This window comes from Macrotis lagotis, chromosome 7 (genome assembly GCF_037893015.1).
Source record: "Macrotis lagotis isolate mMagLag1 chromosome 7, bilby.v1.9.chrom.fasta, whole genome shotgun sequence".
Classification (NCBI taxonomy): Eukaryota; Metazoa; Chordata; class Mammalia; order Peramelemorphia; family Peramelidae; genus Macrotis; species Macrotis lagotis.
In genome coordinates, this window is record NC_133664.1 from 114452366 (window position 1) to 114480028 (window position 27663).

Here is a 27663-nt window from a genome sequence, read left to right on the forward strand (position 1 = left end):
AACCAGAAAGGTAGCCTATGATTCATGAGTAGGGTACAGGTCATCTACAGGCAATTTTCTCACTGGTCCCCATATTCCATCCAAGACTCTGGTGCCCAAGGTCCTTGGTAGCAATGCCTTCATTCACTAGAATTCATTGGATATTTATTAATTACCTATTCTGCCCAAGAAATAGTGCTCAGAGTTGGGGATGTAAAGATAGAAATGATAAAGAACATGTTTTCCAAGAAACTGGCAGTCCAAGGGAGGATAGAATCGAACAACTCACTATGACAAAGAGTGAGATAAGTGTGGAAGGAAAGTACTGTAGAGAATATGTGTACACATATAAACACATACGCATACACATGTGTGCCTATATATTACTGTATCATTATTGGACAAGAGATTTACAGAGGTAGCGAATTCCCACTCCTAAGGGAGATGCCAACCTCTACCACACTTTAGGAATTCTCACATTTCTTCTTCATTGGAAGGGCCAACTGTCCCCAACAGTCCTGCCCCTGTTCTTCCAAGACAGATCAGAAAGTCAGTTGTGAGATCAGACACAGTGTGTGTGTGTGTGTGTGACCATCTCTTTATCTTGTACAAGGATGTTTCCCCTCTCTGCTTAGAAGATACAGTTCACTCAAGACACCAAAACACCAGACTTACATTTAAATACTTTATAAACAGTCAGGAGAGCCCACCCCCATTATGCCTCAAATAGGAATGATCTCAGTTATTAGCAATGCATTCCATTGTGGAAGCTCTCCAGGAATCCTCTATTACAAGTCTTCATCATCAAAGGTCTCAGTGCATCTCAGCAACACTGTTTCTTCATCAAGAGGGATGGTGGCTTCCTACAAAATATCAGAGTGAAAGAAATTAAGGGGAAAGTAAGAACAATCTCCTTGAGTTGCACAGTCCAAGTTATAATCTACTTTGAACGATCCCACCCATTATCCCCACACAAATCTACCATGTACCCTTCTTTTACAAACCTACCTGAATTTCTATTCCCAAACCTCCTTTTCTCTTTGATCTTTAGTTACCATTAAGAAACAAGAGCTCCCTTCTTGAGGGAACACTTCTATGGTAGCCCTAAAGTCTTTTTGAAACTCACTCCAATAGAGAAAGTTTCTGAGTTTTTATCCCCCATGGTAAAATCTCAGGCTCAAAATGGTCCATTGCCAAGAGTATCATTTACAAAGAGTTTGAGTTTGATTGTGTCTAGATGTCAATTAGCTAGCTCTCCTCTATTCTGACTGAAGAACTAATCCTAGTCAACCATCTCTCCAAGGTGTGTTAAAGATGCTGGGATCACAAGACAACTCAAGGGAAACTTTCTTGACTACTAAAGAAATGTAAGCACATGTCCTACTGATTATGGGGGCACCTTAAATGAATTCCTAGGAGGAAAAAAATATTACTGGTCCTGAACCTAGTGTAAGCTGCCAGCGAGGCTGAAAAATGACTTCCTAGTCCCCCAAAAAAGGAACTATTTGCATCTGCCCATGTAAGAAGGAAAAGAACCAGGTTATCAAGCAAAAGCTTGAAAGAAGAGAACTTTTGGGGTACTCAAAATGAGACCCGGAGGCCTGGACCATTGGAAGGGGAAAAAATCAAGAATTAAAAAAATAAAGAACAAACAAACCCCCCAATTTATAATGTACCAATTTTGAATCTCTGAGTAAACATCTGATTGGAGTTTTATTCAAAATGTCCTATCCCTCCTAAAGTGCTATAGGGTCCTAGGAAAACAGACTCTGGAAACTATAAGCAGGAGTTTGTGAGCTGAAAAAAATAGATCACATCAATAGACCCTTAGTAAAATGCAAGTATTTATGTAAATTGAGTTAGGCCAGTTCATCTGGAGAAAGTTGGTTGGGAATAGGAAAAAAAATTGTTAAGTAGAAAGCTTTTTCTTCTCATGGGCAAGGGAGAACATGGAAATATTTGAAGTTGTTGGTTCTCTCTTGTCAGCTTTGGGTAGAGAAGGGGCCAAGAGTCTGAAATGCTAAAAAGACACGTTGAGGTTGCCTTTTAAACTTGCTCCAACAAACCTCAGAAGTTGTGGTTTGGACAAGAAGTTATTTGCTGTTGAATTTATTTGAAGTAGAAGGTCCCAACCCAGCAAAAATCTTTTTGCTCCCAGCTAAGAATTCTGGGGGAGGAGATTTTTTAAAAATTATGAGTCAAGAGAAAGGTACTAAAATGTACTTGGTGTTGGATTAAAAAAAAATCCTGCTATATAAAGCATCTTTAAAACTAATGGTTGGTGATTGTTTAGATTAGATTGTTTTTACATTTTTAGAAATAAATAAAGGGTAGGAATTTCATGGCTCTTAATAAGTTCCTGAAAGTTTGGCCAGAGAAACCCTATTACCTAAATCTCCCACAAAACTCTAATACATTTGAGATGAGAGTTTTTAACTTTTTGACAAAGGTTCAGTGCCACCTAATGGTAGCATCCCTAAATTTCAAGTTCTGTTTTTTTGTTTTTATCCTAAGGACAAGACTAAATCCCTTCCTCACTCAACCAAATCTGATCGCTCCAAAGATATCAGCAAGTTTTCCATAAACCTTCATGAAATGTCCCTCCACCCTACCCCCAATTAGAGAAAAGGAGGGCAATTACTGGGACTTTTTCTTTTCAAGTCAGTCTATCGAAGACCTGGTTATATTGAAAAAGTAGAGATTTGACCTTACTGGACAGCCCTTAAGTAAATAACTTTTCTCTGCTATTGTCTCTTATACCAAACTTTATCTGGACTCCCAGGCTACTCACCAGAAATCTCTGAAGATTATGAAACTGTTTTATCCTAGTTAGTCATGTAAACATTTTTTAAAAAAAAGACTGTCTTGCTTTAGAAGGCATTCTGTTTTGTCTCTTCTCTGTTTTTCTCTTAATATTTTTCAGTTCCATAGGGAGAACACATGGCTTAAATGAAATCCAAATGGAAACAGGCTAAAAGGGCCTTTTTATGTGACCAGGAAAAAGCCATTCAATAATTCAGCATTTATTCAACTCCTACCACATACAAGATAATTGTTCTGAAAAAACTCCTATTAAATAGGAATTTAATTCCTGGACCTTTAGATGAAAAGGCTAATGGGCTACCATCTGAACTATCTAGAAATTCAAGCAAATGAAATAAATTGAAAAGTCCCTTTTCCCCCATTGAAGAGAGAAGCAAGGGGGCAGAGACCTATATGCTCTGCTCTCTGTCCTACCTGTGGCAACTGTGTTTTAGTACAGAAAAGGTCTTTTAAGAAACTGATGATCTGCATATAGAGATGATTGTTTTCCTCTGGATTTTCTGAGCTGCAACCTGCAAACACTGAACTGACAATGGAAATAAAAAGAACATTTAACTCCTCAGTTGTTGTTGTTTAACCTTTCCCTGGGTGTATTTGAGTATTTCTGTTGAGTCACAGATGGATTCCCACACAGAGACCACAGCTAAAGAAAGCCAGAATATGTAGCTCACACATAACACACTCCCAGCAATGTTCTACTGTTTCTTCTTGGTCCGTCCCTTTTAACTTCCCACCACGCTAATCACAATTCTAGATTATTCTAGAGCTAAATTTGAGTTGTTCAGCACCCATCACAAACAGTAAAAACAGGAATAAACTCCCCTCATTGTGGAGTTGGTCTCTTAACCTCTTGGTTCCCTAGGCAACCCTCAAAGGCTCCAAGTGAAAAGAGGTTGACAAGATGGCAAGGTGAGTTTACCCACTGGAAGTTATCCAATCTGAATTTAAAAAAAAATCCTAGTGATCAAATTTGTGAATCTGGTCCACAGTCTCTGGACAGAGGAAAGGGATGCAATACTTAGTCCCAATATCTCCTCTCTTAGTGCCCAAAGCAATACCATACAACATTTTCACTCTCCAATGGGACTCCTTTTACAGAACCAGCAGAGCCTATTGAAAAGAGTGAGTATGTTGGGATTCAGAAGACCTGACTGTGAATCTTGGCCCTTCTACTTGCTAGGCACTCTGCAAGCTTTCTGTTCCCAGTGTTTCCTTGTCTGAAAAAAAAAGGAATGTTAGGAGCTAGTGTGCATAAAACCTTGTGTAAACTTATGTGGTTGTTCCATCATTTCAGTCATGTTCAACAATTTCTGATCCCCATTTAGGGTCACAAATTTTCTTGGCAAAAATATTGGAGTGGTTTGCTATTTCCTTCTCTAACTCATGTTTTCAGATGAAGAAAATGAGGCAAACAGGGTCACACAGCTAATAAGTGTCTGAGACCAAATGGAGCTCAGGAAGATGAGTCTTCCTGATTCCACTGTGCCATCCGAACTGTTCAAGTAAATTTTATATCACCCTAACATATCAACCACTATTACCTATAACCCATGTTCACTCATTCTGAAGCGTCTGAAAAGGGGAGCAGGGTAGAGAACTTTAGATCTTGAAACTGAGGACTCATATTTGAATCCTGTCTCTGCCATTTTTTTATGTGATCTTGGCAGTGTCACTTAAGGTCTGTGGGCCTAAAGGGGAGAGGTATTGGTCTAGGTGATTTCTAAGGTGCCTCACAATGAGGTCACCTCCATGTTATTTAGTGGAACCTCTGGCACAGTGACCCAAGCACAAGTCCAGTCCACCAATCAACTTTTCTCTCTAGCCTAACAAGATAGGGGAATGTGCTATTGTAAGAGAAGCCCCTGGTCAATCTTCAGAATAAAGCAACAACTGGTGGCTTCTTCATCCATGAATGTGCTGAGGTGAGGGTCTGAGGTAACAGTATCCATACTGAGATGATTAGATTATAATTTATCTTTAGCTTCATCTTGATCTTGAAAGACCCTCTTCCTACTTGATGAAGGCTAGTAACTTTGAAGCAACCATTTCCTGTGTCATCAACTTGTCTTGGAGGAATAACAATTTATGCCAGATGCCCCCTTTTCCTTATCTCCCTCCCTAAAAAAAGTAAGTTTATTTCCATAAGAAGGCAAAAATGTTAGCAGCAAATGCATACTACTTCTCAGCAAGGTTATCCTTAGACTAAGGTGATATTGTCTCAAGTAATTTTCTTTTCTTTTGTTTTTTGAATTTCTTCTTCAGTCTTATGAATTTGATAAACATAAAGCAATTTTTCACTAACACAAAAAAGAACCTCTGGCTTGCAAACATCAGGAAAAGCCTTTTATAATCTTTTTGTTTGTTTTTTTTGGCAAGGCAAAGAAGTTAAGTGACTTACCCAAGGTCACACAGCTAGGCAATCACTAAGTGTCTGAGGCCAGATTTGAACTCAGGTCCTCCTGACTCCAGGGCCAGTGCACTATACACTGCACCACCTAGTTGCCCCAGCCTTGTACAATTTTAATGTAACCTTAATAAATGAACACTTTAATAAATGTTCTAGTTCTTTCTCTACTTATCTCTCTATCCCTTCTATCTATCTCCATTTTTCTATATCTCTTTCCATCTTTCTCCTCTCTATCTCTAACCATCTCTATCATTTATCAATCTATCATGTTTATCTATCTATGATCTAGTTAGCTAGTTATTTGTCTATTATCTATCAATCATCTATCATGTTTATCTGTTTGTCTATCATCTTATCTATCTAGCTATCAATCTATTATCTATCAATCATCTATCATGTTTGACCTCAGAGGAAGAATGATCACCAGATTTTGAAGAATGATGGAAAAAATAAAATAATAAAAAATTTTAAAATACAGGATCAATTTGGGGAGCCTCTTCCTAACAATTAGGGTTACCTGAAAATAGCTTATATGGAATGACTCCTTGTCAGGTATATGTAGAGGTGATTCACACTTTTAATATTGAGATCCTAGAATTTTTAGATTTGTGCCTTATATTTGAACTCTATTACTATGATGGTCAATCTGGTTTTGGCTCAATCTATATCTAAGCTGGTGTGTGTGTGTGTGTGTGTGTGTGTGTGTGTGTGTGTGTGTGTGTGTCTTTATTTAAAAGCTACTATGTTAGGAGGGTAGAAATAATAGAACTTGGAAGTAGATTCAATATGGTGTGTGTGTGTGTGTGTGTGTGTGTGTGTGTGATCATAGTTGCTTCAGGGTAAAGATTAAAGGAGCAAGTGATCTTCACAGTGGGTGAAGGAAGAACTCCTTTAATGGCCCCAGATCTGCCACTGAATCCATGCTAACTGATTCTGGCATCAGCTCGGGTCTCTGGGGCTCCTCACCACTAGATCATCCCTCACTCTAGGGCACTGAAGAGCAGAAGCAGTGACATGAGACACTTTAAAGTGTTTAAAGCCATCCCATGGCTGAATGCTTTGTCAGCTTGTTGTTGTTCTTTATGATCTCCTTTGTGGTTTTCTTGGCAAAGATACTGGGAGTGGTTTGCCATTTCTTTCTCATTTGATAGATGAGGAAACTGAAGCAAACAGGGTTAAGTGACTAACCCAGGGTCACTTAGCTAGTGAGTGTCTGAGGCTAGATTTGAACTCAGGTCCTTCTGATTCCAGAACTGGCATGCTAACCACTGTACCAACTGACTTGCCCAGTCAGCTTGTATCTACTATATGAAAGGCTCTCACTGGTCTATCTTCCTCTGGAGGGCTAAGTGTCTGCCTAGGTAACAAAGTGATGCAGTAGACAGAGTGACAGATTTGGAGAGAGGAAGATCTGGATTCACATCTTTCCTCTGAAACTTAGCAATTGTGTGAGCCCTGGGAAAGTCACTTAATCTACCTCAGTTTCCTCATTTGTAAAATGGAGATATAATTGTACCTACTGGATAAGGTTGTTGAAAGGATTAAATGAGATAACATGTCACAAACTTTGCAAATTTTCAAGCACTATATAAATACTATTATCTTACCTGGGACTGGACACACCTACAGTCACATCAAATGCATCTTCAAAAAGAATCTGTAAGAAATTCACATTTTCTTTTTAGTATTATTATTATTATTTTCTTTTTCAATTATTGTAAGGATAGTTTTCAACATTTGTTTTTTTGTAAGCTTCTGAAGTTCCACATTTTTCTCCCTCTCTCTCCCTTCCTCCCTTCCCCTGAGACAGTAATCTGATATAGGTTATGCATGTACAACTATGCTAAAGCTATTTCCATATTAGTCATGTGGAGATTCACATTTTCTTATTTCAGGAGCAATAATCCATTTTTGGGTCCAATAGGTTGGGATTTCTGTAGAAAATTCCCTTGCAATAGGATTTTCTTGACTTGTGCAAGCTTTGCCCCAGAGAATAAGTATATGGAAGGTCAGGGAACAGAAGGGTAGGAGTGGAAACATGATTTCTTTCTTGGAAAGCTGAGTAAATTATTCATTTTCTTTTAGCCCCACAATAACCCAGCTGAACAAGGAGGTCAAAGACAGAGAGAAAGAATCCCCAGGGATCCAAAATATTCACAATAACTTTTTTTGTGCTTCTAAGAATATGGAAGCAAGGTGTCTGCCTGGCAATTAAGGAATGCATGAATAAATTGTGTAGTGTTTGAGTGGAGTGAGATGTTATATAATACAGTAAGAAACCATGAATATAAAGAATCCAGAGAAATATAGGAAGCCTTGGATGAATGGATGTAGAAAGACACAAGCACGATCATATAGAGGAAAATAACACTTTAAAAACCTACCTCTATGTATGAATTGACTAACTTTGACTCCAGAGGTCTGATAATGAAGGATAACTCCCTCTTTTCTGTAGAGAGATGAGGGACCACAGGTGCAGAGTAGTGTATATGCTTCTGTTGTTCAGTTGTTTCTGTCATTTCTGTCATACCTATTTGTAACCCCATTTGACAATGATACTGGAGTAGGTTGTCTTTTCCTTCTGAAGCAAACAGGATTGAGTGACTTTTCCAGGGATATATAATGTCTAAGGCTGGATTTGAACTCAGATCTTCCTGTTCTGGCACTCTATTCAGATCTCCACCTAGCTGTCCTTACTGAGTCTTAGTATTCTCTTCTTAGTAGTGGATATAATAATACTTATATTCTTTATACTTCCTCCTCCAAGGTTGTTGTAGCAAATCACACTGTAAATTGTGAAACTATATAAATAGGAACTATCTGATTTACTATTTATTTATCTATGTCTCATCGTAGGCAATATGGTAGAGTACAAGTTCTGGAGTCAGAAGACCTGAGTTCAAATCTACCACTTACTATCTGTGTGACTTTAGGTAAGAGCTCCCTAACCACAGTTTCCTCATCTGTAAAATAAGAAAGTTGGACTAAGGTGGCTCTTCTTGCTCTGGGTCTATGAGCTTATTGGGTGAAGGTGGCATCTAGAATGGGAATGCCCCAGGTTCCAAACCAAGAACTCTAACTCAGGAGTTCCCAAGTTCCTCTGACATTAACTATCTCTATAATCATGTGAAAATCCTTTAATCTCCCCTAGCCTTAGGCAATTCTCCAAGACTTAGCTAGTAAATTATTTGCATTGGGAGTAGAAGTCTCTGTGTTATACAAGAAAGTATATATTAATCAATATTTATTAGTGTCTTTTAGGTCTGAACAGTCTTTGTTTTCTCTTGTTTGTTGGAAACTTTTCCATTGCTAAGACACAGCAGACATATCTGAGATGTCTGGGATTACAAACTAGCAGCCTTGCCCCTTTCCTGGAAGGTTTACTTGGTAGATTGGTCCAAGGGAACAAGGATTCTGAATGAACAGAGCTACACTGATTTTATGCACTATGTCAAACACCACCCTTGGCCCAGGACAGGCAATTATCAGCTGCTATTTTTAAATGAGATAATGCCACTTGCTTTATCTCCCTGATCCTTAGGTTAGCTGGGCCTTCAAGGAATGGAGTCGAATTGCCCCTCTTGCATCCAGCTGTCCTGATCTCCCGCCTAGTTAGAGACCTCAACACTCTTTCCTCTTTACACTCATGCCTTCCCCCTGTGTCTGCCCAAGGACCATGATAAATTCATAACCATATATATGAATGAAGTAAATCAAGTTAACTCTTTTGGGGGGTGGGTAGGATGGATTAGACTAGGCCTCATATAGTTGAGACTTGAAGGAAGTTAGGAATTCTTTTTCTTTTTTATCCTGGGTCTTCTTTGCTTACTCATAGGTTTGATCTCATAGCTAACTGGAATATTTTGACCTGGTTCATGGGCTGGTTCACTTTTCTACCATATTTGAGGCCTTTCATTAAATACCCATAGAACCATTCCAATCACATTTCTTGTTATTCCTCTCCAATACCAGTCCAATCAGTCTATCTGTCACAGCCTCACCATTGTTCATTCCATTCTCTCTGCTTTTGCCCCATCACGAAATGACTTCCATACTCTTCTCTGCCTCTCTATCTCTCACTTCTTTCAAAGTTCAGCTCTTCCAAAAGGCCTTCCCTGAATCCCATTATTCAACATTTCACTTATATATGTGGTTGATCCCATAATATCTTTCCATTGTAGGAGTTCAGTCTCCTAAGGGAGATCCATTTTGAGTAACTCCCTAATCCTCCTTGACAGGCTGGAAAATCATGAGAAGTCAGGATCAAACTGAGACCTTCTAGAACCAAATGGTCTTCCTCATCCTCCTTTGTGGTAGGGTGAGTCAGGTCCTCTGAATTTCCTTCAGTCCAGAAAAAATGCTTAGGGGACATTTCACATTTAACAAGGTAGCAGCTCCCCCGAAGATGCAGCTAGATGTCTCATTGGATAGAATGCTGGGTCTGGAGTCAGGAAGATTTGACCTCACACACTTACTAGTCGTATGATCCTGGACAAATCATTTAACCTCTGTTTTCTTAATTCACTGGAGAAGGAAAGGATAAACTACATATCTTGGCTAAGAAGAACAGTCAGAACTGACTGAAGGATTGAACAACAACCACCTCCCTTAACCCATCACCTCTTCACCACAATTGGACCAATGTTTGTTACATCTACCTGAAGACTGAAACTCATCCCTTTGAGTTTTCTCTTCTACAATCCCTGCAGGTAGCAGGCATAGGGGGGCAGCTAAGGTGGCAGAATGGATAGAATGTGAGGCCCAGAGTCGGAAAGACTTTTTCCTGAGTTCAAACCTGGTTTTAGTCACTGTTGTGTGACCCTGGACAAGTCATTTAACCCATCTTGCCTCATTTTTCTCATCTGTAAAATGATCAGGAACAGGACATAGCAAAAATACTCCAGTATCTTTGCAAAGAAAACTCCAAATAGGGTCACAAAGAGTAAGATGTAACTGAAAAAGACTGAACTAGTAGCTCTAGAGGCATCATGTTAGAGCAGACAGAACAGCTGCCCTTAGAATCAGGAACATGTGACTTCAAGTCTTCACTTTGCCCTTTTCTGACTCTCTGATCCTACCCAAGTCTTGTAAAGTCTAAGTGACCAAGGTAGTTGCAGTCTAAGAGTATAAAAGTGGCTGTTCTGCACTGGTAAAGGGAATCACCTAGGATGTTCTATAAATAAAATTATAGATCTAGTAAAAAAATATCCTGTCAACAGAACTTCCAAAGATATCAGCTATGGTCCTCATGACATTCTGGTCATATCGATGTCACTCCAAGACAAATTTTCTGGCCTCTTTCTCTCCATACAGTCAAGGGTACCCCTTGGGTACCTCCCCCAAAGATCCACTGACCTCCTCTGGAGTGGAGAGCAGGGATCCACTGGCCTCTAGGCTGTCAACTCCACTGTCCTTCACAATGCCCTCCTCAGCACATGCAGGCTCCTGGTCTGAAGCCTCTGCATTTACAAAGGTATCTTGCTCCTGAGCACAGGTCTGGATTATGCTTTCTTTCTTCTCTTCTGAAAGTTCTTGCCACAGGTGAGAGATGGCAGTAGAAACAATAGGAAGGGTCACCTGCTCAGGGGAGATAACTCCATTCTGGATCAGAAGGTCCACTGTCTGCTTGTAAAAATAGAGGTATCTAGAAGAGAGAAGGTCAGCAGGATTGGGGGGACAATTAGGGGGTCCTAGAAGAAGCCACTTGTCCAAGATGCTGCTTCCCCTTTTTAGTTTTATCAAGGTGACTATTTCACAGATTCTCAGGATGGAAAGGGACTTTAGCCAAGTGGGGAAGGGGTGATCAGAGTCCAGTGTCTGCATCAGAGCAGGAATCTCTTCTAACACATTCTCTAACAAATGGTCATACATTCCAAAAGACCCAAATGCTACCTACCTTCTGACAGAGGGATGATGGACTCACAATGCGGATTCAGTTACTCATTATTGGACATGATCAATGAGAGAATTCTTTACCTGACTATGCATATTTGTTTCAGGAGACTGACTGATTTTTGTTACTCTTCATTGGGGGGAGAGAGAAAATAAATGCTTGTTAATGAAAAATAATTTTAATAATACCCCTTCATATAGGGCAGTGTATACAGGAAATGGAAGCCAATAGATATGCCTTTTGATATTAGACTCATCTTTGCCCTAGATCTTGGAATTTTCTGGTGATGGGGTGGAGATGAATGAGGAGGAATGGTTCTTTATTTGTTAATAGGGTCCTTTAATTTTTTTGCTCCAATCCCAAAGGCAGGACACCCCTGAGATATTCAACTAGAAACTCAGGTGCAACCTGTATGGGAATGGTCATGGTGAGACCTGTGTCAGCTCTGCCTGGTTTGTAAACAAGGAACAACCTTGCCTTTAAGGCTTTGTGAAGTGTTACCTCTTCCTTAGTTTCCATGATTATAAACTCCATGAGGGCAGGGACTTCCTTTCATGTAAGTATTCTCTGATCTCCATCTGTAATGCCTCGTAGAGTAGTCACACTGATTTCAGCTACATTGAGGCAATATATTAAAAAAAGGATTCTTAAGAACCAAGACTGTTCAAATAAGATAGGGGCTATCTCAACAGTTCAAAAATTCATCACCACTAGAGGTCTTCAAGAGGAGTCTGTATGACCTCTATTCAGTCACAGGTGGTGTACAGGGAGGATTTCTACACTAGTGGGGGGGGATTGGTTTAGATGACCTCTGAGTTCTTGTATAGTTCTGAGGTTCTATGATAAAATAAATGGATAGCACTGAGTATCTCTGCCAATTCTAAAAGTCTATGTTTCTAGGGATGCTACAACTGCAGGGATCTCAAGAAAGCTGAACTATGTAAATATTAATGCTATTATTCATCTGGGATGAAAGGACCCTTTCATCACATAACAGATGCTATCTTACCCCTCAGCACCTCCAGCAAGTAGCTCTGTGGTGTATGATCTCCAAGGAAATGTCAGTTGTCTTGGATGACCCAAAGATTTCATTTCTGAGCATGGAAATGCCCAAAGATAATATAAAAGCATCATTTTGATGCCCTCTGCTGGCCCAGTTCTATCCTGATGCTTTGTACATTATGATTAATTCTGCCTTGAGGGAAGAGGAGGCGACACAGAGAGGGCTCTCTATCACCAGATGGGTCATAAGATCATACAACACAAATTTAGAATGAAAGTAATTTTAGAGGCCATGGAGTCCACCCACCTCATTTTTTGCCTTTGTTTTTCTTCCTCTCCCTTTTATTATTTTAATTTGATATTTTTACCATCCCTAAATAGAATGAGGATTTGAATAATCACAGAAGAACAGAAAAAGAGTATTAGCACAGGACACCACACATCTCTATTATATAGAGCTGGCTTTTCTATTTAAAGGATAAGATACAACCAACCTAAAATGGACTGCATTAGCCATCTGGGGAATCCTGTGAAGCCCTTCTCAAAAAGAATGTTTTTAAAGGCATTAAATAGAATACATGGGTTTACAAAGGAAGTCAATTGATATTAAAATAGTTATATACACACACACACATATACATATATATAGTATATATATATGTATATGTGTGTGCATAGATAGCTAGATATATAGATTTAGATAGAGTTTCTAGCTTAAAACCCTCTGGGAGGTCTGCTATAAGCCATTTCACCAACCAGAGTGCTAGTTCAGGTCAATGTCATTTTATTCTGTGGTTGAGTCTATTGGTGTTTCATCTCTCTGGCTGGTCCCTAGAGGACCTGACTCTTTCTTCTTCCTTTAGAAGAGTACATTCAAACCAGAGATCCAGCCCTCAGGATCGATCTCTCTCTCTCTCTCTCTCTCTCTCTCTCTCTCTCTCTCTCTCTCTCTCTCTCTCTCTCTCTCTCTCTCTCTCTCTCTCTCTCTCTCTCCCCCTCTCACTGCCCCCTCCCCCCACACAACCATTACCAACACCACCAACCAGTGCCAAGTAGGTTGTCTGTTGCATACCGTTCAAATTCCAACAAGTCAGGAGATGAGGTCACAGGAGATGAATGAGAGAGTTCCTCTCTTTTCTCTTCTTCTTCCTCATCCACAACTTCTCTGTCAAACTCTTGAATCAGATACCAGATTGCTGAACTATTCTCATCCATGGCTTCTGGAGTCATGCTGGGAAAGAAACAGAAGCACATATTGGATGGGTAATATCTCTAACCTTTTTTCCACCTCCTTTCTTCCTTCCTTACTACCTCCCTCCCTTTCCTTTCTTCTTTCATTTATACCCCTAGTTCAGTCCTAGGATTACTTGAATTAATTTAATTGTACTGATTTACTTGTACTACAATAATGGTCTCCTAATAAGTCTTCCTTTCTGTGTCTCTCCTCTCTCTCTATACTATCAAACTCATCTTCCTCATGCATATTCTTGCTCGTTTCACTTTTTTGATGAAAAGTAGTACTCTGCTGCCAATTGTGTAAAGCTCAGATTCCATGGCTTGGCTACCATGTACCACTCACTACATTTCCAGCTCTATCTTATATTACGTCTAACACCCCTTCCCCAACCACCTTTCCCCAGCCCATATTTTCTATGTTCAAGTCCACCTGAGTGACTTGCTCTTCTTTCCTGCATAGGTACCATACTTACCCATTTCTGTGTTCTTATTTCCATTGCTCCCCATGCCTGGAATAGTCTTCCTTATGCCTTCACTGAATTTTTATCTATCCTGTAAAGCTCAATTCAAAAGCTACCTTCTCCAGGAAGTCTTCCCCGGTCCCCTAAGTTGTTATTCAGTTATTCCAGTCTTGTCTGACTCTGCATAGCCCCATTTGGGATTTTCTTGGCAAAGACACTAGAGCAGTTTGCCATTTCCTTCTCCTGCTCATTTTACAGATGAGAAAACTGAGGCAGGGTTAGTTGATTTGCCCAAGGTCACACAGCTAGTATGTGTCTGAAGCCAGATTTGAACTCAGGAAGAGGAGTCTTCCTGCCTCCAAGTCTGATGCTCTATCCAGACACTAAGTTAATAATGATCTTTCCCCATTCCCCAGACCTCACATGAGACTTACAAACTATTTGACATTCATCAACTGATAGGCACTTAAGTGAACAGGATTGTGTTAAATACAGGGAATCTGAAGACAAAAGTGAAAAAATTCCTACCCACAAGGAATTTAGATTTCACTGAGATAGAGCATGTCTGTAAGTATATGCAAAATATATGGAAGGTAATTTCTAAGGGGAAGACACTAGCAGCTGGGAAAAGAAAATGATACTTGATCTAAATCTTGAAGGAAGATAGGAATTATGAGAGGTAGAGGTAAAGGGGTTGTCTTCCAGACTTTAGGGAGAGCCAATGTAAGGCTTGGAGATGGAGTTTAGGGCACCCTGTGTGAAAAACAGTAAGGAGGCCATTTTGGTTGGGCCATATCTAAGAAGGGAAATGATATGTACTAAGCTTATTTAGGCTTTGCAATACTCCCTTGAGACAGAAATCTAAAGTTAACATCTCTTCCAGAAGCTAGCACATAGTTGGGGCTTCAGAAATGTTTGCAGAATCTGCAGTGCCTTACCTGTGATTGTTGGAGTACATCCTAGCGTATTCTTCTTTGACCTCCTCTAAAGTGGATGCATTTCCGTCCTCCAAGTTGAAGGATTCTGCAGACAGAAAGAAGTTAGAAAAAGATGGTAAGCCTGACAACCCCCAGTTCAACCCTAAGAAGGTTCTGAGGATAGTTTCCCCTTCGAGACATGAGGGACACCAGGGGAGAGAGAGGAAGATTGCAAAGACAGGGATGAGAATACAAAGAATTAAAAAGACAAGTATCACATAGGCTCAATAGAGCAAGGAACCTTAGAGCTGGAAGGGGCCTTTCTAACTCATCCCCAGCCTGTCTGAAAATTCTCCTCTTCCTCCTCCCACTAACTGACAAGAGACTCCAGAATGATCATTTGGCTCTTCAGTCACATCCAACTGTTTTGCCCCAGATGGCTGACAAGGACCCCAGATCCTCCTCACCTTTGTTTCTCATTTACTGAAACTCGAACCCATTTATACAGACCTAAATTCCAACTAATTTGAGAAGCAGAGCCATGTTTGACCCTGGAGGTGAGAGAAGGGGGGCACTGGAGAACAGTTACCTTTCATCTTCAACAAATTATCCAATGTTTTCTCCAGTTCCTGAATGTGATTCTTCGCCTTACGCAAAACCTGCCACTGAACACAAAGGCAAAGCTGAAGGCCCTCCCTGACCACTCTGAGCAGGTGGATGTTGCCAAAGGCAGAGAGGGCTGTCCCTGTGGACCCTTTTTTCCCACTTGCTCTACCCAGTCAGCCACAATTCTTGGACCATTTGGTACAAGTGATAGAAATGGGCAAGATTACCAAGCCCAGATTCAACAGCAAGGAGTTAAGACTTTAATAGAGTTCACGTAAGTAGATTTTATAAGAAATACCAAAATACTTGGGTAAGCTGAGATCAGCAAAATATTACATGAATGTTTTTAGTGTTTTGTTTAAAAATGAGCTGAAAACAGCAAATTAAATGTTGATGCCTACACAGGGCTGCAAATTGACTCTTATAAATTTCTAACAATTTCAAACCTGACTATTGATTACAATGAGATGATAGATTTAGAGGTTGAAAGGACCTTAGAGTTCATCTACTACAGTAGTTCTTAACCTGGGGCCCATAGATTTTGTTTTCTTTGCTATTCTGATAACAGTATTTCAAGTTTCCTGTGTAATTCTCTACTTCATGCATTTAGAAACATTATTATAAGAAGGGGGATCCAGAAACTTCAGTGAATTTTTCATTGGGGTCTATGGCAGAATAAAGGTAAAGAGCCCCCCAAAATAGTCCAAGTGGAGCCCAGAAGGTGAAGTGAGCCCTGGAGAACATATGCTAATAAGGTTCAGCACCAACACTTGAACCTGGGTCCTCTGACTACAATTCCAGTGCTTTTTGCACTAGGCCACAGTGTTTTGTCTTAGACTTTACCAAGAAGATACCACTTGACTTAGTGAAGATAGTTATGAAAAACAAACAAACAAATAAACAACTTATGGTATATTCAATGCAGTCGATGCTTAATCTGTTTGGTTTGAATCATGGTTTAAGTAGTTTCTTTAGGGATAGTCTAGAAGCAACCTGTAGGTAGGAATTGTGACTCATACTTTCTTATCATAGAAAAATTATCCCTTCCACATTGTGACTTTTTCCATTGTAGTTTTGATACATTACAGGTGAGCATAAGAAATTAAATGGGAATTTGGGGAGAGTTTCAAGGAAGATGCAGATGACACGTGAAGGCCAGCAGATGACACAGAGACTTAGCCCAAATTTTACAGTAAGATACTATAAAATGCTCCATAAAAGAAAAAAGAAAAAATCAGACTTCTCTGGTATGAATGGAGAATCAAAATTTTTACACAAATTTTCCAGATTGTCAAATGGCAGGGATAACTCTACTTAGCACAGTGGAGCAGGCACACTCCTTTTATGATTGGCTGCCTGGCTAAGCAATTCTACTGGCTACTTTTAGATAGAAGATTTCCTATCACAGGAGACAACCTAGATTGAACATCAGTCTTCTGGATGCTTAACTTCAATGTATATAGGCAAACACAAGTAATAGAATTAGATTTGGCTTACCTCCAACAATGTGCTGGCAGATAAAATTACAAATATACCACATAATGTTTTAGTTGGAGTGCAGGGAGAGCCTCTAATCAGATTCATCTTTGTGGTATTTCATAAATGTTTGTTAAATTTTATTAGCAATTCAGTTTAACTAATAACTCATTATAATAGCCATCATCATAATAGGAACAATTTCCAAATGCTAAATTGGTGAGTTCAGAAATTTCCCTCCTGGCCAGGGTAGCTTTCCCCACTCCAACAAAGACGGTTTCTTTATTGCCTTTTCCATTCACTTACATATTGCATCTGGTAGGAGTTAAGTTTGCAGTTTGAGATGAATTCATGTACTAAACGAATGCACCACAGGGAGATGCTCAGATCAAATAGTCAAATATGTTATATAGCCTATAGCCATACAGCAATAGCCAAAAGAGTTTTGATCAACCAAAAGACAAGGGAAAAGGACCAGAGACAACCAGAGCATTTCAAACACTATGTCCCTACAGAGCCTATGACTCAGTGGAAATTATGCTGGATTTGGAGTCAGAGGATAGGTGTTCTTGCATGACCTTGGACTCACTACTTACTGGATTCAAGTCTCAATTTCTTCATTTGCAAAAATTGAAGAATTTGAACTAGATGGCCTCTGAGGTTCTTTTCAGCTCTTAGTCTATAATCCTAGAGGCACTGAAGGGACCTAGTACCTCAAAACTATAGGAAAAAGCAAGTAGAAAGAATAGGGCTCTTTCCCTTGAATTCCTCCATTTATAATGGTGTAATATCCTTTAAAGACTGTAAATTAGATCATATAAAATCCTCTTCTTTCTATTCTATTTCATATAGAAGTGGACTTTGCATTTGGTATTTGTGAAATTCAGAATTTTCTCTAAAAAAGGCTCAGGGAGGTCAATTGCCAAGGATCACCCAACTAGGAAATGTCTGAGACAAGACCTGAACCTGGGCCTACCTGACTCCAAGTCCAGCTCTCTAGCCATTGTACCACACTGCCTATCTCTACTGGTCCTAAATGACAGGTCACTACGCTATTTAGCATCCTCACTATATTGAAGGAAAAATTTGAATTATAGCTCCTTTCAACTCAAATAAACATTCTTTTTTTTAGTTCTTTAAATTTATGTAGCAAATACTTTCTTGCTATGGAGATTCAATTTAGGACTGCTCCTTTCTGGATGATTGAAACTTGTATTGCATTAGGAGATGACTTTTACTAAAGTACTGTTCTGGTCTGGGGCAGTCAGATGGCTCAGTGAATAGAGTACTGGATCTGAAATCAAGCAGGTCCGAGTTCAAATATGGCTTCAGATACTTCCTAGTTGTGTGACCCTGGACAAGTCACTTAACCCTGTTTGCCTCAGTTTCCTCGTCTTTAAAATGAGCTGGAGAAGGAAATGATAAACCATTCCAGTAACTTTGCCAAGACCTATGAGTCAGATAGGACTGAAATGACTGAATAACAACTCTGTTCTAACTTCTTGCTGTGAAAGTGACCCTGAGTTCTCAAATCTTTTCAGGAGGAAGAAGGGCCCTCTCTGACAGCTCCAACCCAAGTTAGAAAGACTTCAGGGGCAGGTCCTGAAATGGGTAATGTACCTTTTGTCTGGGATCCAGTCTCACAAAGTCCAAAGAGGCCAGAAATCATCAATTTCAGATTTGTCATCTACACCTGCAAAACCTTCCATTCAAATCAAGTCAGAAGGCACTTAGTAACAGCCCACTCACATGTAGTAAAAGATGGTTGGATGGAGTGGAGACAAGTGTGCCTTTAGAGTCAGCAAGACCTGCATCTGAGTTGTATCTGTGACCCATGCTAGTTGTGTGGTCCTGGCCGAGTCACTTAACCTCAGTGACTGAGGCAACTCTCTAGAAATGCCAGGCAAGCTACAGTTCCCAATGATGATGAATTCCACATTCGGCCTGACAAAAAACCAAACCAGAACAAAAACCTCTTATGATACTAAGTCTCTTAGGATACAAAGACAAAAAGGAAAGTGGCCCCTGCCTTCTCAGAAAATCATCCCAGGGCACTTGTGCTTTTTTAGATTGTTCTAGAAGTATATGCTTAAGATGTTTAGAAGCTTCAGTACATTATTTCCATCCTTTTGTATCCTCTCAACAAACTAATTGATGACTTCTAACAAAATAAGTGATGAACTCCTTGACTATCTAGATAGGGTTGGGTTTTTCTTTTTTTGGAAGACTCTGGGTAATTACTCTGAATACCTAAAGTCCAGGAATAGCTTCTCCTTATCTGAGGCTCTTTTCTCACATCCTAACTTATCAATAGTAATAGCTAGTATTTATCTGAGCATTGAAGTGATATAGTGGATAGAACACTGGGCCTCAAGTCAGGAAGATTCATCTTCCTGAGTTCAAATATGCCTTCACACACTTCCAAATTGTGTGACTCTGGGCAAATCATGTCACTCTGTTTGCCTCAGTTTCCCCATCTGTAAAATGAACTGGAAGAAAATAATAAATTACTCCAGTATCTCTGCCAAGAAACCCCCAAATGGAGCCATGAACAATAGAAAATGACTGAAAAATGACTGCACAACAACAAAGATGAGGAAACTGAGGGTCAGAGCAGCTAGATGAATTGTCCACAGGTAGCAAGCATCAGAGCTGTGATCTGAACTTAAACCCTCTGTCATGAAATCTAATTCTCCTTCTATGGTATCAGGCTTCCTTCCTCATCCTTAATGATGTTGGGTACCCTGATCAATAGCCACTCAAGAAGATTTGTATGTCACCTTGTTATTTCCCTTCCCCCTCCAGCTACTCACCCCTGCCTCTCCATACCTTTGATGCTGTACTATCAGACTGAGCAAAAACCTTTTTCCTAAGGCTGTTGAAGAGTCCAGCCAGCGTTGCACGATGCCGGGCCTGAGACAAGCGTCTCCGAACCACTCGGGGCTCTAATTCCTGCAGCTGGGCTAGGAGTCTGGGAGCCACTCTGACATATGGGCTGCTGTAGTCTCCAGATGTCTCCATTAAAAGCTGCAATGGAATATTAAGCCTTTTGCCCTAAATAAATAAATACACGGGGAAGAAAGAGAGGAGAGAGAGTGAAACAGACAGACAGACAGAGAGAGAGAGACAGATACAGAGATGGAGAAGCAGAGAAAGTGAGAGACAGATACAGAGATGGAGAAGCAGAGAAAGTGAGAGACAGAGAAAAAAGAGATGCAGAAGACAGAAACAGAGAGAGAGAGAGAGAGAGAGAGAGAGAGAGAGAGAGAGAGAGAGAGAGAGAGAGAGAGAAGAGGAAGAAAGAGGCAAGGTACCAACACACTCACACATTCTCCACATCAGACTGGTAGAATTAGAGCATATGCTATCATAAGACATCCAAAGCTGTATCAATACAGGTTGACAATCAGAGGTTCCCACTGAGTCCCAGAACAGGAAGGCCAAGATACCAGATGAAGTCTGACTTTTTAAATTCTTGATGTAATTGATGTGGTCCAGAAAACAGCCTTCCAGCCCAAGCCCCATTCTTAAATCTTAATTTCTAAGATACATCTCCAGTCTGGCATTCCAAGCCCTCCATGATCTGGTTGGAACCTCTTTCCAGATTCTTTCCCATCACACTGACTGACTACTACTCTGTCTCATCTCTGATGTCCTGCCTGGGGTCCAGTCCCTCTTTTGGCTTCCTTATAGAATTCAAGTGTCAGTTGAGATGGACTCTCCTAAGAGCAGCTTTTTCTAACTCCTCCCTCAGCAGCCCCTCTCCCAAGGGGATGCTAACTTAAGCACAGACTGATTTTGTCTTGTATCTCCAGTACTGGGCTTTTGCACAGAGCAGAAATGTTAACTTAAGAAATGTTGAATCCAACCCAGTATCAACTCTACCAATTTTCAAGCAGCTGGGTTTGATGGGCCCCACGGGGACCATAGATTTAGAGCTGGAAGAAGGGATCTTAGAGGGTCATCAAGACCCCCCCCCTCTTATTTTATAGATGAGGATAAAGGAGTAGCTTCCCCAAAATCACAAACAAGGCAATGTCTAAGAGAGAGACAAACCAAGTATTCCAGCAAATCCATTACTCACTTTCTCCATCACACCACACTGACAAGATATCATCTAGCTACAAATTGTGAAAGTCCTATAAAACCACAACAATACCATTGGCTTCTCTTTACCTAGTTCTTTTAAGGAGAGATTTGTGGACTTAACTTACAAGCAGTGAGTGATTACTGAGGATAATCCTTTCTTCTATTTGAAATATCTCCATCACAGCTAGTGATTTCTAGGCCTATAGGGAGGGAGTCCCTCCCCTCTAGTGGGCAATGTTAGTAATCTCATTGTCCCCCCAGCAGAAGACACATGATCTCCTCTGTAGCCATAGCAAACCTGTGAAGACTATGCACACTTATATTTGTATAAGTTCCTGATAATCCACTCCTTAGAGTAATTCAGGCTGTCCTAAGGTCATGAAGGGATGTCCAGAGTGGTCTTTTCTTGTAGGGGGTGGTGGAATCACTATCTCATCATACATCTTCCCATAATGATCTAAGCCCCAGTATCATTTTTGCCAGGGGAATTCTCAAAGTGGAACAGCAGCTGTCAGAAGCTGGGAGAAGGAGGAGACCTTGAAGGGAGACCTGAAGCAGAGCCCATACAAACTAGAAGATAGAAGAGTCACAATTCCATTATAGTGTTCCCATGACCTCATACTGCCTTCTAATGGTTATTATTATTTTTTTTTTCTTTGTCCCTTCCTCCACCTCCCAAAATAAATAACAAACTTGAAGGCATTTTTCAAAGCCTTTCTATAATATAAAGAATACAAAACCACAGACTTTTCAGTGCTTTTTTTGGTAATGGAAAGAATACTAAATCACAGATTCTTCAATGCTTTTTGTGAAGGAATGAATACTAGATTGCTTGCCCTTGTAATAAGGCTCCACTTCCCTGGAACTCAGTTTCCTTATCTGTAAAATAGGTCCAATAATTCTCCACAGAATTGTAAGGTCCTTCAGGATCAGAAAAAGTTTTATTTTTGCCTTTGTATCCTCAGTATCTAGCACAGTCCCTGATGAGGGGCAAATGCTGGACAAATAAATGTTTCTTGAATTGAATTTTTGTTGTTATTGTTGTAAAAATGACTCTAGGGAATCCTAAAGGAAGCTTTCTTTCTTCTAACTAATCTCTACCTGTAGCAAAAAATAAACAGCAAGTCTATTTCTCCACATTTTATTCCTAGAGAGCTTGGAAAGAAGTTACTTAACAATCCCCAAAGGGTCTTGTTTAGGGCCTAAGAAGAATAGAGCAGCCACCATAGCTGTGATGTAAATAACTACCAGTCCATGAAAAGTGAAATGGAAACAAGTCTTTGGTTTTTCTGAAATTTCCTAAGACAGCAACTCATCTGTAAAAAGAGACCGACAACCCAAATAATGACTTCTATTTCTATGGCACATCACTTATCACTGAATCCTTACAACAACCATGTGAAGCAGGTGGAGCAAGAATGATTACCTCCAATTTACATGGAAGGAAACTGAAGCAGAGACCACACAATGAGAAGACAGAAGAGTCATGATTCCATTGTAACATTCCATGTCCTCACGCTGCCTTCCAATAATTTTTTAAAAAACTTTCTGTCCCTTCCACCTCCCCTGAAAACTAAAAAATCAAACTTGAAGGCAGTAAAATCGACTCTCTAGTGACATCTACTGCTAGTGAAACAAAAACATATTTACAGAAGAGCACTCTTTTTTTTTCTTCACATTTTCTGACTCAGAAATTTAACAGGAAGAATGAACAAATTCTTCATAGGATTGCTGTAGAAGAGACTCAAATTGAAGGTAACATTCAACAGTTCCTTGCTTAGTCCTTCATGTGCGCGACACCCAAATAAGACAGTGGCTGGCCTTGTATCCACCCTTCCACACGTTCCCTATTTCTCACAGATCTGAGCTCAAGGTCCTATTACTCAACCTTAGCAAGATTCTTCCCAAATACACTGTTTGCCTGAATTACTGGATTGATTCTATAGAGGGAGGTCTCCAAATCACTGGGTACTCTTGCATTCATTTGCTTGACTTAATTGAACATAAGTCTGATCATTGTTCAAAAGTTTTCTTTTGCTTCTAACATAAAATATAAACTTTACTCCTTGGCATTTAAACTCCTTTGCAATCTGGCTCCAATTTATCTTTCCAGGCAGATTTCACATTATTCTTCCTCATATACTTTACTCTCCAAACAATCAAACCTATTTTCTGTATTTTAGACAGAATTTTCCATTTCCCACCTCAGTGACTTTGCATGGTCTGGTCTCCCCCTCCTAGAATGCCTCTCCTCATCTCTGCCTCTTGGAATCCTTAGTTCCCTTCATGATCTACAAGTGCCACCTCTTACATAAGGTTTTTTTTTCTTTCTGATCTATCCTTCCCCTAGATTATTAGTGAATTCCTCACCCTGAAATTACTTTGCATTTAGTCATCTGTGTAAAACTTGTTTCCCTCATCCCTACTCTGGTAAAATGTGCTTACGGTAAAATCCATAAGCACAAGGATCATTTCATTTTTGTCTTTGTATCTCACTTTGTATCTCCTCACACATATACTATACACTTGTTAAAAGATTGTTGAATTAAAAGGGGTCAGCTAATCACTTCCTATACTGAGGAGGTCAGTTTAAAGATCCCATTCATTCACTTTTTGAGAAGAATGAAGGGGCAGTCCTTCCTCATGAGTAAAGGGGACAGAGGCCATACTCCTTCAACTGGGGTCAGTCAGGCAGACACGGCCAAAGGCTGATTGTGACCCCCAGCTGACATCCCACCAAAAATCAATTCTCAGGTTGCCTAGCTGATTCGTAACCCATGTTGTCCTCCAGGTTTGTCTTCCCTAGCGATCATAGCAAAAGCTCACACTAAGAGAAATCTTGCTTAAGGTTTAAAAAGTTCTTGAATTACAAGCATGATGAATTCATGGATATATTGGTGTTAGGTTATACCCAAATGATCGTTAAATTTACAATGTGAGTATTTACTCCTTAGAAGTTGGTAAAAAGCTACCAATCAGAACTTAATTTATTGTTTTGTTGATTGTCTAGATTTAAGCAAGCTATGAAAAATGTTAATAATTCAGATTAAATTTAAGAAATGTGTTGGAGATATGGGTATTAAACATTAATCAGCACACCCCTAATTATCATACTTATTTGATAGAAAGGGAGGCTAAAAGAGGTTGGGACTTAGCAATAGTTAAGATGCTTAATTTTTAACTGAGTTCATCTCTACTCCCAAGCTGTCAGGCTAAAATCCAGAGCGTCTAATTCCCAATCTGATTCCCTTTCTGTTATACCACAATGCCCTAGTATGTTGTCACACAGGTCAAATACTTTTACAGTAAATTAACTACAAGGGATTATGTCAATGGTTTTGTTATATTGAATTTTGCCTAAAATGCATAAGTAATCTGTTGACCTAGTGCTTGGATAGATTTTGGATAAAATAACAGCTTGTCACAATATTTTCACTTTTTAATATTTGTTTTGTTTCTTCTTTGTGTTTTTTTTTGTTCTGATTCTTCTTTCACAGTATGACTAATAGAAATATAATTAATGTGATTACACATGTATAATCCATATCAGATTGCTTGCTGTCTTGGGAAAGAGGGGAGGGGAAAGGAAAGAGGAAAAAAATTTGGAATTCAAAATTTTACAAAAACGAATGCTGAAAACTATTTCTATATGTAATTGGAAATAGTAAATTACTATTATTTAAAAATAAATATTTTATTTATATTATTGATTATATTGTATTATTTAATATATTATATATAATTTTAATTTAAAGATTAATTTAATTAACAGCTTTCATATACATGCTACTTTACTACACAAAACTGACAACATACCTAGGAAATAGGAAGGTCAAATAATGTAATTCCCATTTTACAGATGAGGAAACGGAATGTCAAAAAAGTTACCTGACTTGACTAGGTCATATACCTGTTCTCAAACCCAGGGAGGCTGACTCCAAATTCACTAGACCCCAGCTAGTCTCCCTTATAATGAGATTTGATCTGAATGGCCAGATTTAGACTAGATTATCACTATAACAACCATGGAGATAAACAATTAAGGGACAATGGAACCTGAAAAACAAACTGCTCAGTTCTCTTTAGTGAGCTCCTAGAACCACACAGAATGAGAAAAGGATTTTTTCTCCCTAGACCAATAAGGTTATCCCCTTGTTGCTTGGGAGTAGAGATGAACTCAGTTAAAAATTAAGCATGTGTGGGGCAGCTAGGTGGTGCAGTAGATAGCGCACTGGCCCTGGAATCAGGAGCACCTGAGTTCAAATTCAAACTCAGACACTAAATAGTTGCCTAGCTGTGTGAACTTGGGCAAGTCATTTAATCCCATTACCTTAAATAAGCAAAAACTTAAAGAAAAAAATAAAAGTCACTTTAAAAAAATTAAGCATGTATATTAAAATGCTTTTATTCCAAAAATGAAAATACTATAAAGATAAGGCATTTTTTTTCCCTTTAAGAAGCAATTCCCAACAGCAGTTAAGGGAGAACTGAATGATCCTTCATGAACTGTCCCCCACCCCACATTTGCCCCCTTCAACTTTCTCTCCACAAAGAAAATCTTTACCTTATTCTGACCTTTACACTTTTTTGCCTCTATTAACTTGCTTACAGACTCTTCCCTATCCTTGGTCCACTACACCTGCCTCTGTCAGACAATAGACTCTTTTGTTAGAACATTTCATCTATGATATATTCCATTTAGCCTGTAACTTGGGAGGTGTACAAGGGAATATTGGCCATTTTTTAGGGTTTGGATGAATTCCCATATTTTCCACTGATCTCTCCTTTCTTGAAGACTTTATTGCATCTAACACATAATTTGGCATACATTTAGTCTGTCTTATTTCTAATCTTTTTTATATTTTTCCCCCTCTCCCACCCCCCCAAAAAAACTGTAATTGTAAGGGCTGAAAGTTTTTCTTTCTTGGGCATGCCTTTTTTATTGATAGTTTATCTTTCTTGGGTATGCCTTATTTTTTATTGATATTTTATTTGAAATCTTTGTCATCTGTCTTGGGCATGCCTTATTTTTTTATTGATATTTTATTTTTAAGTCCTTGTCATCTTTCTTGGGTGTGCCTTATTTTTTTTTTAAATTGACATTTTATTTTAAATCCTTATCCTGTTTCTTGGGCGTGCCTTATTTTTATTGATATTTTATTTGAAATCTTTGTCCTCTATCTTGGACATGCCTTATTTTTTAAAAATTGATATTTTATTTTAAATCCTTTTCCTCTATCTTAAGCTTGCCTTATTTTTTTTTAATTGATATTTGATTTTAATTTCTTGTCCTCTTTCTTGGACATGCCTTATTTTTTTATTGATATTTTATTTTAAATCCTTTTCCTCTATCTTGAGCTTGCCTTTTTTTTTTTTTAAATCGATATTTGATTTTAATTCCTTGTCCTCTATCTTGGGCATGCCTTATCTTTTATTGATATTATATTTTAAATCCTTTTCCTCTATCTTGGGCATGCCTTATCTTTTATTGATCTTTGATTTTAAATCCTTTTCCTCTATCTTGGGCATGCCTTGTCTTTTATTGATAATTTATTTTAAATCCTTTTCCTCTATCTTGAGCTTGCCTTCTTTTTTATTGATATTTGATTTTAATTCCTTGTCCTCTTTCTTGGACATGCCTTATTTTTTTTATTGATATTTTATTTTAAATCCTTTTCCTCCATCTTGAGCTTGCCTTTTTTTAAAATTGATACTTGATTTTAATTCCTTGTCCTCTTTCTTGGACATGCCTTATTTTTTATTGATATTTTATTTTAAATCCTTTTCCTCCATCTTGAGCTTGCCTTATCTTTTATTGATATTTTATTTAAATCTTTTTCTTGTATCTTGAGCTTGCCTTTTTTAAAAATTGATACTTGATTTTAATTCCTTGTCCTCTTTCTTGGGCATGCCTTCTTTTTTTATTGATACTTGATTTTAATTCCTTGTCCTCTGGGCATGCCTCATTTTTTATTACTATTTTATTTTATTCTTCCAGCTCTTGGGCACGCCTTCCGGCGCTAAGCACAGCGCTGTCCATAGCACTGACCCCCAGACCCAGCCGGGTCCCCTCTCTCCCCGGCCCCGCCAGGATGAAGGCGGGCACTGGGGGGCCGGAAGCCCGCACGTCTGAGGCGGGGGGGGGGGGGCGTCCGGGAGGGGGAGGGGCGGCAGGCTTGTGGAGGCACCATGAAAGGCCGCCGCCCCCCTCGGGCCGCGGCGGGGACCCGGCACGTCGGCGCGCTCCCTCTTCCAGACGGGCCCCGCGGCCCGCCGAGGCCCCGCGCCTGGCCCGTCCTTGGGGCTCCGTGGCCGCCGCGGGGCCCTCGCCTACCAGCCGCCCCAGGCCCAGGGCTGCTTCGTGCCCGCTGCGGGTCCGGGCGTCGTTCTCGCCCCCTCTCTCACCCACACCAATATTGTCTAAAAAAAGGAAAGTTCCCCGGACCCGGGAGTGGGGTTTTTGTTAAACTCCGGGCTGGGCGGGAGCGGCGCCCCCGGTGCCCGCCCCTCCCCCGCCCTTCACGTCGCGGCCCGGGTGGGCGCCGGTGGGCCGGCGGCCCTGGCACCCCCCCCCCCCACACACACACCACGGGGCGACGTCTGCTCACTGACACGCGGGGGCACTCACTCCGGTGCCAGGCACGCGGCTCCCAGGGGCGCAGTCCGGCACCCGCGCCCGGCGCCCGGCTCCCACTCCCCGGCCCCGCGGCCGGGCCCCCTCCTCGCCAGCGCACCCACCCTGCGCAGCGGGAACCCAGCCGCTCCCCGCGGCCG

At 40.0% G+C, this 27663-nt stretch overlaps 1 protein-coding gene across 4 annotated transcripts; it reads right to left on the reverse strand.

The window, feature by feature from the left end:
- Window positions 1–649: 649 nt before the first annotated feature.
- Window positions 650–27663, reverse strand: STRA8 (stimulated by retinoic acid 8). Of its 4 annotated transcripts, none has more exons than XM_074193627.1 (9): window positions 27518–27663; window positions 19630–19827; window positions 15308–15383; window positions 14740–14824; window positions 13177–13335; window positions 10565–10853; window positions 6817–6866; window positions 3217–3328; window positions 650–842 (listed from the first exon to the last, which is right to left on the reverse strand). In XM_074193627.1, the coding sequence occupies exons 2-9, from the start codon at window positions 19819–19821 to the stop codon at window positions 768–770; spliced, it is 1038 nt and encodes a 345-aa protein (XP_074049728.1). In that variant the 5' UTR covers window positions 19822–19827; window positions 27518–27663; the 3' UTR covers window positions 650–767. The 4 variants fall into 4 exon arrangements, with proteins under 4 accessions (XP_074049728.1, XP_074049727.1, XP_074049726.1 ...); XM_074193626.1 differs by having other exon boundaries at window positions 27477–27663; XM_074193624.1 differs by having other exon boundaries at window positions 758–842; window positions 3217–3323; window positions 27518–27599.

Excerpts from the sequence above, each read along its gene's own strand:
- STRA8 (XM_074193627.1), bottom strand. The coding sequence starts at position 19,821 with ATGGAGACATCTGGAGACTACAGCAGCCCATATGTCAGAGTGGCTCCC. Across the intron at positions 13,336-14,739 it reads ATGTACTCCAACAATCACAG|CATGACTCCAGAAGCCATGG; the intron begins GTAAGGCACTGC and ends TTTCTTTCCCAG. Across the intron at positions 6,867-10,564 it reads TGCTCTCCACTCCAGAGGAG|ATTCTTTTTGAAGATGCATT; the intron begins GTCAGTGGATCT and ends AATTTCTTACAG.